This window comes from Trichomycterus rosablanca, chromosome 1 (genome assembly GCF_030014385.1).
Source record: "Trichomycterus rosablanca isolate fTriRos1 chromosome 1, fTriRos1.hap1, whole genome shotgun sequence".
Classification (NCBI taxonomy): domain Eukaryota; kingdom Metazoa; phylum Chordata; class Actinopteri; order Siluriformes; family Trichomycteridae; genus Trichomycterus; species Trichomycterus rosablanca.
Window position 1 is genome coordinate 12,922,458 of NC_085988.1, and position 12,500 is coordinate 12,934,957.

General features: G+C 41.7%; 1 protein-coding gene across 1 annotated transcript in view; it reads right to left on the reverse strand.

Annotated features, from left to right (window-relative positions):
• Positions 1-12,500, reverse strand: part of trappc9 (trafficking protein particle complex subunit 9) — a 344,576-nt gene that overhangs the window by 114,932 nt on the left and 217,144 nt on the right. Inside the window, exon 20 of the mRNA XM_063018274.1 lies at positions 8,674-8,830. Coding sequence (XP_062874344.1) covers positions 8,674-8,830 — 157 coding nt within the window. The remainder of the gene's footprint in view (positions 1-8,673; positions 8,831-12,500) is intronic.

The following is a 12,500-nucleotide window of genomic DNA, read 5'->3' on the forward strand; positions in this document are numbered from 1 at the left end:
AGTCTCTGGTCTAGTTCCACTTTAGCCTTATCTGTCTGTGGAACATTTTTTCAGAAGCACTGTAGAACATCCAGGTGGACACACTTTTTGGACAGAAGCGGCTTCCTTCATGGACCTTGTATAACCTTCCACAGGTCCACAGTACTCAGCAGGTCTTTTGCTGTTACACTTTGGTTCTTTCTCACTTTTTTTCAGGTTTGCCCGTTGTGCTCTTGGTGTGATCTCAACAGGACAACCACTTCTAGGTAGAGTGGAATCAGGTCTGAATGTTCTCCGTTTACCTAATCATGGAAAGATCTTCACTCAGGTCTTTAGTGATGCTTCTGCAGCCGTTTCCACCTTTTTCCGATCGTTTTACTGATACTGTTTAATTTACCCTCTTTATTGTTATTTATTATTTAGTTGTTGTTTGTTATTTATGACATTAATTATTTAATTGATTAATTGATTTTATGTTCTGTGGTTGTAAAGGTTGAAAGGCGCTTATTAATTAAATATTTTTTTTAGTTAGTTATTAGCTTAGTTTAGTTATCATTATTATTATTATTATTATTATTATTTGTTTTTTATATAATTTCATTTTTTTTATTTATTTAGTTATTAGTTGTTTTTATTTTTATTTCATATATTTTTATACTTGATTTATTTTATTTTCCTTAAGTATCTTGAAAGGCGCTTATAAATAAAATATTATTATTATTATTATTATTTTGTAATTTTATTTTTTAATTAAATTTAATTATTAAGTTATTTAATTTTTATTTAATTGATAAATTAGACATGTAAAAATAAATATTTTCTTTTTTGTATTTTTTTAATCGATTTTTTTCATCAATTTTTTTTTTTTTTAATTATTTAATTATTTTTATTTAATTGATTAAATAATTTTATGCTCTGTGGTTGTATCATGTCCTTGAGTATCCTGAAAGATGCTTATAAATCAAATATTATTATTAATTTATTTTATTTTTCATTTTTTATTAAGGTGTCTCGGGGGCAGCACGGTGGCTAAGTGGGTAGCACTGTCGCCTCACAGCAAGAAGGTCCTGGGTTCGATCCCCAGGTGGGGCGGTCCGGGTCCTTTCTGTGCGGAGTCTGCATGTTCTCCCCGTGTCCGCGTGGGTTTCCTCCGGGTGCTCCGGTTTCCTCCCACAGTCCAAAGACATGCCACCAGGCTAATTGGAGACACTGAATTGTCCTATAGATACCAAGCCGCTAGATGCACAAACCAGTGCATTGTAGTGCCGGTCCCAAGCCCGGATAAAATAGGGAGAGTCGTGTCAGGAAGGGCATCCGGCGTAAAAATTGTGCCAAATTGATGCGTGGATCGTGATACGCCGAAGAGATGAACCCGCAACCGAACGGGACAAAGGCCCAGGAGAAGAAGATGATTAAGGCGTCTTGGGCTTTTCTTGCACGAGGACATGGTTCTAACAGACCAATCTTTTAAGAGAAGATTCATTTATATATTTAATAGACTAAGTGCCCACAGTTCTGATCTTATCTCCTAAACTGGAACACGTTTCACCAGGTAGTGCTCATTAACACAGAGGTTCATTTACTTTTACTCACACCTGTACATATGAGCCTAAAACCCCATACTGTCGGTCCTAAATCCTCAGGTGACCCCACGTTTGGACGACTGTTGCTATAGAGATTAAGAAACGTCGTGACTGAGGAGTGAGAGGGGTTCCTGAGAGAGGGGCCGCCAAAAATATTAACATTCAACAAGAACGAGAAGCAAAGACAAGGTTAAGAAGAGCTGTTCACCTTAATCCACTACAGAGTCTGTAATCACACACACACTCACTCACACACTCACTCTCACTCACACACACACACTCACTCACACACTCACTCACACACACACACACACTCACTCACACACTCACTCACACTCACACCCACACACCCACACCCACTCACTCACACACCCACTCACTCACTCACACACACTCACACACACACACACACGTCTGTCACCCTCTGTCCTCTGTCTGACCTTCAGTCACGTCTAACCCTGTCCACTTACTTACTGACTCACCCTCTCATTCACCCGTCTACTCACCCACTCACTTACTCCCTCACAAACCCACTCCTCTACTCACCACTCACTAATCCACCCATCTACACACCCCCTCATTCACAAACCTGCCTGCTTACTCAACCCATTACTAATCCACCAACCTACTCACCCCCTTACTCCTATATTAATCCAACCTACTTAACCACTCACTCGCAAACCCACCCACCGATTAACTCCCTCATTAATCCTCCAACCTACTTAACCACTCACTCGCAAACCCACCCACCGATTAACTCCCTCATTAATCCTCCAACCTACTTAACCACTCACTCACAAACCCACCCACCTACTTACCCATTCACTCACCTCCTCACCAATTTCTCCCCACCTACTCACCCCCTCACTCACAAACCCACCTGTCCACTCACCCACTCACTCACAAACCCAACTGTCCACTCACCCACTCACAAACCCACCCACCTACTCACCCCCTCACTCACAAACCCACCTGTCTACTCACCCACTCACAAACTCACTCACCAATCCACCCACCTACTCACCCTCCTAATAATCCACCCATACTCACGCACTTACTCACCCCTCACTCACAAACCCACCCACCTACTCACCCCCTCACTCACAAACCCACCCACCTACTCACCCCCTCACTCACAAACCCACCCACCTACTCACCAACTCACTCACAAACCCACCCACCTACTCACCCGCTTACTCAACCATTTACTCAAAATAACACCCACCTACTCACCCACAAAACCGCCCATTTAGTCACCCACTCACTCACAAATGTACCCACTTGCTCACACTCACAAACCTGCCCAGCTACTCAACAACTCACACACAAACACACCTACTTACTCACCCCCTACACAAATCCACCCGCTTACCCACAAATCTTCCGTTACTCGCCCAACTTACATAAAAATGCACACATCCACCCATTCACTTACACCCACCAATCACTTACCTACCCACTCATTTACAAACCCACCCACTCACAAATCCACTGTTACTTACAAACCTGCCCACTTACTCATCCACCTATACTTAATTAACAATTTCTCACCAGACACCTACTGACAAACCCACTAAATCACTTACATACCGACCCACTGACTTAACCAGCTACTCTTACTAACCTACAAACCCTCTCAATCCCATTCATAGTTACTAATTATACTTACTCGCACATTTACCCACCCACTTAACCAACCACCCACTCCTACTGACCCAAACACTTATTAACCACTTACTCACTGACCTACTTAAATACACACTAAATTACTCACCCACCCACTTACTCACTTTCATGACACATTTGCTGTATTTTCATGCAATAAAACAAAACATACACTGATCGGCCATAACATTAAAACCACCTCCTTGTTTATACACTCACTGTCCATTTTATCAGCTCCACTTACCATATAGAAGCATTTTGTAGTTCTACAATTACTGACTGTAGTCCATCTGTTTCTCTGTTTCATGCTGTTCTTCAATGGTCAGGACCCCCACAGGACCACCACAGAGCAGGTATTATTTAGGTGGTGGATCATTCTCAGCACTGCAGTGACACTGACATGGTGGTGGTGTTAGTGTGTGTTGTGCTGGTATGAGTGGATCAGACACAGCAGCGCTGCTGGAGTTTTTAAATACCGTGTCCACTCACTGTCCACTCTATTAGACACTCCTACCTAGTTGGTCCACCTTGTAGATGTAAAGTCAGAGACGATCACTCATCTATTGCTGCTGTTTGAGTCGGTCATCTTCTAGACCTTCATCAGTGGTCACAGGACGCTGTTGGCTGGATATATTTTTGGTTGGTGGACTATTCTCGGTGTATACAGTATTTATATGGACAAAAGTACATGAACACCAGACCATGAATGTGTTGGACATCCTATATATACCTTGTAAAGTGGATGGGATCTGTGCTGGCCACTGCACTCACTGCACACTAAACAATTAAATTATGTTGTTATCATCTTTATTCCTCTTTATTTTTTGCAGGGAAATAAAATAAGAGCTTTCCTAACACATTTATACACCTGTATAGACTGAGCGTGGCTGAAACACTTAGGGTCAATAATTAGGAAAGGTATCTCCATATATTTTAATGTGAAGCTGTTAGCTTGTTGGTTAAAGGTTAACTGCTGACTAATGACAGTCGGCTATCGGTTAAAAAAAAATTGGACATTATTGCCCAGTGACACAGGAACCTGCAGAGGAACCAAATCAAAACTAACCCTGATCCCAATCTGATCTCACAGTAAGAGATATTCCCTCTGGACTCCATTTAAGCTGTTTATTATTTTCTAAGTGCCTCTCTACTCACACTCGACAACACATCTCACACTGAAAAACCCGACTTAACCCAGACCGAAGCATCGCAATGCTCTTAAAGCTCTAACAAACGCTGAAACATGAAGAGCTTTTACTCTGAGGAAGTGGTTTCTTCTCTCAGCTACATCTGAGATCAACTCACAGTCCACATCTGAGACCTTTACTACACTTCCAACAAAAATCACTCAAATACTGATGTTTAAACGTCTTCTGTTAAACATCCAGTAAGTCTGAATAAAAAGCAAAAGTCTGGGATGAACAATGTATGAACTTCCTGCTTCTAACAGACTCTCTAACATCAGGAACTAAATCTGATATTACAGCAAGTGTTTCTGCAAACCAAAATCTGCACTTCAGCTCATACTGGCTGCCAGTTACACTTCATGTTGATTAAAAAGTCCTCGTTATGGCCTTTATAGCTCTAAATAGTTCAGATCCTGCATGTCCATCTGATCTCTTTAAGCAGTATAGCCCTTTCATACTGTTTAAAAACTTAACAACCAATGCAGGACTTTTGTTCACTCACTGTTTTTCTTCTTCTTATTATTATTATTATCATAGTTTATATTCTTCTACTTCTACTGCGACTTCTTCTTATCATTATTAATATTACTATTCTTATTATTATTATTATTAATATTAATTATATTATTATCATTAATGCTATTAGTATTATTATTATTAATGCTATTGTTATGCTTATTATTATTAATGATGTATTATTAATTATTATTATTATACTGTTATTATTATTATTATTATATTATTACTATTATTATTATATTATTATTATTATTATTATGATTATTAAAGTTATTATCATTATTATTACTATTATTGTTATTATTATTACTATTATTATTATTATTATTATTATTAATGCTATTATTATTATTATTTAATATTATTATTATTATTATTAATTCTACTACTACTATTATTATTTTTACATTATTATTATTATTATTATATTATTATTATTACTATTATTATTATTAATGCTATTATTATTATTATTATTATTATTGTTATTATTAGTGTTATTACTATTATATTATTATTACTACTATTATTATTAGTGTTATTATTATTATTATTATTATGATTATTAATGCTATTATTATTATTATTACTATTATTATTGTTATTAATGCTATTATTATTATTATTATTATTAACGATATTATTATTATTTTATTATTATTATTATTATTATTATTAATTCTACTACTACTATTATTATTTTTACATTATTATTATTATTATTATTGTTATTATTAATAATTCTACTATTATTATTAATAACAATATATTATTATTATATTATTATTATTAATTCTATTATTATTATTAATTATTAATATATTATTATTATTATTATTGTTATTAATGCTATTTTTCTTTTTCTTCTACTTATTATCATTAATTCATTATAAGTTTATAAGTACTGTATATATATATTAAAAACACACATGCCACTCATTCAAACCAGTATCTTAGCAGTAGTGTGCTAGTGTAACAGACCGTTGCACTACCCAAGCGACTGTTATTATTATTATTATTATTATTAAACTGTAGAACTATGTGGGTGTGGCCTGAACACAGAACTGAGACTTCACTCGCTTAACAATTTTACTAAACTAAACAGTATCTGCTCTTTCTTTTCTTTTACCAACTTTAATGTTTTAAAGTTTTTACTTTCTTCTTACTGTTTTTCTTTATTTATGTCTCTTTCATCACTTCAGTTTATAGTTTGTTTTTTTTCTACGTAATTGCTTTCCTAAGTGCATGACTCTTTTTTCTTTCTCTTTAGTTTTTTGTTGTTGTTGGGTTCTTTAAATTCGTGATACTTGTAGGTAACTAAAATCTTTCTTTAATCTTTGCATTTTGAGCTGGAACGGAAATGAAGATCTCAAACCCCCCCCAGCAGTCACAACACTGAAATAAATGTGAGAGACGCCTGCACTCGCTCTGTGTGTGGAGATTGGGGGGGATTGACTTTAAAATCAGAAGTAAACACTTCATCTGTGAGTCTGGCTGCTTGTGAGTAACACTCATCACAATGTGATTGTTTACGCTGCGCTGTTATTACTCTTCAGAACGGAACGATCCCACAGACTGAGAAAAAACCACAAACATCACCGGCAGCACCGAGCAGCACCCAGCATCCATCACCACTCGTTTCCATGAGACAGAGATTACTGAGATTAATCACTGGGATTAATCACCGCCACGTCTATCCATCACTCACAAACAGAGCAACACTGGGAGAAACTACACTGCCAAAAGTTTGTGGACACCACACATCACATTGCACAACACCCAGCATGATCGGGCAGCCGGATCACCACACATCATGTCCAATACGTGTCTAATCTGCAGCCGCTTCTTATCACCTACCAGTGTTGGGGTCCTACACACTGTATCACGTATGGAGAGTCATGCTAAGCTCCATGTGACACTCCCCCACCACACACACACACACACTCTAAATTGCTGCAGCAGCGAGAAGAGACCCTGTCCGACCTTCTCTCCCTCAGACACAGACAACTGTCTGACAATGATGTTACTTGGTTTGTCCTGACTCACTGTCTGTGTCCCAGTTCATCCCAGCCCAGTGTTGAGTTGAGAAGCAGGCCAGTCTGTGTCCGCTTTTCATTACCTACCAGTGTTGGATTCCCACGTACAGAGAGCCATGCTAAGCTCCATGTGACCCCCCACCACCACACACACTTATATCACAGCAGCCGCGGGAAGAGACCCTGTCCGACCCGCCCTCCCTCAGACACGGCTAACTGTGTTTGTGTGGACGCCCAACTTGCAGATTCAAACCCTCCAAAAAGAAGTCATGTGGTACACGACTGCTGGGACGATCTATCTTTCTATTTTACCACAGGAGGATTAGTAAAGTCGGACATTGATGTTACTTGGATTGTCCTGGCTCACTGTCTGCATTCCAGTGCATCCCAGCCCAGTGTTGAGTTGAGAAGCAGGCCGGTCTGTGTGCGCTTACCAGTGTTGTGTTCTCACGTATGGAAAGCCATGTTAAGCTCCATGTGACAACCCCCCTCCCCACACACACAAACTTGTGCACTCTCAAATGAAGGCAGCAACAGAAAGAGACCCTGTCCAACCTTCCCTCCCTCAGACACAGCCAACTGTGTTTGTGTGTACGCCCAACTTGCAGGTTAAAACCCTCATGTTAAACACAACTGCTGGGAGCATCAAACCACGCTAAGCTCCATGTGACTCCAACCCGAACCCAGCAACCCCCCCCGCCTCCCACCACACACACACACACACACTTGTGCACTCTCATATCACAGCATCAGCAAGAAGAGACCGTGTCTGACCCTCCCTCCCTCAGACACAGCCAACTGTGTTTGCATGGACGCCCGACTTGCAGGTTCAAACCCTCCAAAACGAAGTCATGTGATACACGACTGCTTGGACGATCTATCTTTCTATTTTACCACAGGCGGATTAGTAAAGTCGAACATTGATGTCATTTGGTTTGCTATGGCTCACTGTCTGCGTTCCAGTGCATCCCAGCCGTGTTGAGTTGAGAAGCAAGCCAGTCTGTGTTAGCTTTTTAGCACCTACCAGTGTTGGGGTCCCATGTACGGAGAGCCATGCTATGCTCCATGCTCCCCCCCCCCCCCCACACACACACACACACTCTTGCACTCTCATATCACAGCAGAAGTGGGAGAAGACCCTGTCCGACCCTCCCTCCCTCAGACACAGCCAACTGTGTTTGTGTGGACGCCCAACTAAGATATGATCTTAGGCTGTGTGTGTATATGTATGCCCATCTGAACCAATCCACAGGGCTGCTGCTTCTGTAACATTAACAGTTGATACTAAAGCAGCTCTAGCAGGGCAGAGACGTATTTAACCGCTTAGTGAATAGGTGGCATCGACCCAACGTGATGGTGGCCAGCAGGAAGCAACCGAGCTCTTCAGTACGCCCCATTCGAATACAATGCAATGATTGGCTGTGCTAGTTACAAGGCTTTAGGGTTGATGGTATGTACCTGGTAATGAGAGAGAGAGGGATAATTAATAATAAGACACAGGCAGTGTTTCTTTGGATACCCTGAATCTTTCCACAATATTATGTATGGTGGATGGTGAGCGACCTAAATTATTTGCATTTATTTAAAAAAATGTGTTGCAGGAATCAAAATAGGGTTTAAATGAGTGTAAACAGAGTAAAAGCAGTCCAGTGATGTGAGTGAGTGCAGGTTTAAGACGATTGGAGCATTAAAAATAAAGGATATGATGTTCCAGCGCAGTTGCAGTGTGTTATTGATGTATCCTCCCTGAACCTGCTGCTTCTCCTCCTCCTCCCTCTGATACACGCCGCTCTGACGCATGGCATCGTGGGACACCGCCGGCAAGCTCTCAAAGTCAAACTTATCCACCTGAATGGCCATCCTGCACAGACACGCACAGAGAGAAGACAGCATTGCATCAAAGAACGACTTCAGACTGAGACGTACGGTACAACCACAATCCAAAAATGATAAAAATACTAAGTCAAATAAAATGGCAAAAAAAACAACAACCCTAAAAACAGGTGCTTCATTAAAAACACAAAATACAAAGTATTGGGACACCATATTCAATCCATGTGTACATTCATACATGTAATAAATTATACAGGAGAAATAAATCAGTTATTTAATGGAAATAATATCTTTAATGTGTTTTACGGTGGAACCGTGCTTGCTGTGACCCTGACCAGGATAATGTGGTGGTTTGTTTATTTGTTTATTAGGATTTTAACGTCAGGTTTTACACTTTGGTTCATTACACAAGATTCATCAGTTCACAAGGTTATATGGAACACAGTCATGGACAATTTAGTATCTCTAATTCACCTCACTTGCACGTCTTTGGACTGTGGGAGGAAACCACGCAGACACGAGGAGAACATGCAAACTCCACACAGAAAGGACCCGGACCGCCCCACCTGGGGATGGAACCCAGGACCATAATGTGGTGGTAAAACATAAAAAATGAAATGACCTTCCTTTATGTTGCGTGTGTGATAAATGACTCAACACTTTCATTACGTCTTTCAAATGACATAATTTATGTTCAGGATTTGGCTCCACAGGGTCCCGTCCCCAAAGCTGTACTGAAGCTAATCACTGTGTGTGTGTGTGTGTGTGTGTGTGTGTGTGTGTGTGTGTGTGTGTGTTGCTGCATGGTTACACTGGAAACTAATGCAGCCCAATAAAGTCAGATTAATCTCACTGTTGCTAAGGTATTACAGTGACAGCGGTCGGGCACTCAAACATCCATTCATCCACCTATTCATCCATCCATACAACCCTTTCATCCAGCTATCAGCCTAACTATCCAACCATCCATTCATCCGTCCACTTATCCATCCATTAATCTATCCATCCATCTAACCCTCTATCTATCCACCCAACCACGCCCCACCATCCATCCATCATGTATCTATCCATCCATCCATCCATCCATCCATCTAACCCTCTATCTATCCACCCAACCACGCCCCACCATCCATCCATCATGTATCTATCCATCCATCCATCCATCTAACCATCCATCTAACCCTCTATCTATCCACCCAACCACGCCCCACCATCCATCCATCATGTATCTATCCATCCATCCATCCATCTAACCATCCATCCATCCATCTAACCCTCTATCTATCCACCCAACCACACCCCACCATCCATCCATCCATCCATCCATCTATCTAACCCTCTATCTATCCACCCAACCACGCCCCACCATCCATCCATCATGTATCTAACCATCCATCCATCCATCTAACCCTCTATCTATCCACCCAACCACGCCCCACCATCCATCCATCATCTATCCATCCATCCATCCATCCATCCATCCATCCATCCATCTAACCCTCTATCTATCCACCCAACCACGCCCCACCATCCATCCATCATGTATCTATCCATCCATCCATCCATCTAACCATCCATCTAACCCTCTATCTATCCACCCAACCACGCCCCACCATCCATCCATCATGTATCTATCCATCCATCCATCCATCTAACCATCCATCCATCCATCTAACCCTCTATCTATCCACCCAACCACACCCCACCATCCATCCATCCATCCATCCATCTATCTAACCCTCTATCTATCCACCCAACCACGCCCCACCATCCATCCATCATGTATCTAACCATCCATCCATCCATCTAACCCTCTATCTATCCACCCAACCACGCCCCACCATCCATCCATCATGTATCTATCCATCCATCCATCCATCCATCCATCTAACCCTCTATCTATCCACCCAACCACGCCCCACCATCCATCCATCATGTATCTATCCATCCATCCATCCATCCATCTAACCCTCTATCTATCCACCCAACCACGCCCCACCATCCATCCATCATGTATCTATCCATCCATCCATCCATCTAACCCTCTATCTATCCACCCAACCACGCCCCACCATCCATCCATCATGTATCTATCCATCCATCCATCCATCTAACCATCCATCCATCCATCTAACCCTCTATCTATCCACCCAACCACACCCCACCATCCATCCATCTAACCCTCTATCTATCCACCCAACCACACCCCACCATCCATCCATCATGTATCTATCCATCCATCCATCCATCCATCTAACCCTCTATCAATCCACCCAACCACACCCCACCATCCATCCATCCATCCATCCATCTAACCCTCTATCTATCCACCCAACCACACCCCACCATCCATCCATCATGTATCTATCCATCCATCCATCCATCCATCTAACCCTCTATCTAGCCACCCAACCACACCCCACCATCCATCCATCATGTATCTATCCATCCATCCATCCATCTAACCCTCTATCTATCCACCCAACCACGCCCCACCATCCATCCATCATGTATCTATCCATCCATCCATCCATCCATCCATCCATCTAACCATCCATCCATCCATCTAACCCTCTATCTATCCACCCAACCACACCCCACCATCCATCCATCCATCCATCTAACCCTCTATCTATCCACCCAACCACACCCCACCATCCATCCATCATGTATCTATTTATCCATCCATCCATCCATCTAACCCTCTATCTATCCACCCAACCACACCCCACCATCCATCCATCCATCCATCTAACCCTCTATCTATCCACCCAACCACACCCCACCATCCATCCATCATGTATCTATCCATCCATCCATCCATCCATCTAACCCTCTATCTATCCACCCAACCACACCCCACCATCCATCCATCCATCCATCCATCCATCCATCTAACCATCCATCCATCCATCTAACCCTCTATCTATCCACCCAACCACACCCCACCATCCATTCATCCATGTATCTATCCATCCATCTAACCATCCATCCATCTAACCCTCTATCTATCCACCCAACCACGCCCCACCATCCATCCATCCATCTATGTATCTATCCATCCATCCATCTATGTATCTATCCATCCATCCATCTATCCATCCATCTAACCATCCATCCATCCATCCATCTAACCCTCTACCTATCCACCCAACCACGCCCCACCATCCATCCATCCATCTATCCATCCATCCATCCATCTAACCCTCTATCTATCCATCCAACCACGCCCCACCATCCATCCATCTATGTATCTATCCATCCATCCATCTATCCATCCATCTAACCATCCATCCATCCATCTAACCCTCTATCTATCCACCCAACCACACCCCACCATCCATCCATCCATCCATCTAACCATCCATCCATCCATCTAACCCTCTATCTATCCACCCAACCACACCCCACCATCCATCCATCCATGTATCTATCCATCCATCCATCCATCCAACCATCCATCCATCCATCCATCTAACATCCATCCATCCATCTAACCATCCATCCATCCATCCATCCACCCATTTACCCAACCAAACACACAACCATTCACCTAATCATCCATCTACCTATCCATCCATTCATCTACCCAAACATCCACACAATCATTCACCCGATTATCCATCTATCCATCCATCTATCCAACCAGCCACCTAAAACCCTCTAACCCACCATAAGAAAATAAGGATTTACTTCAA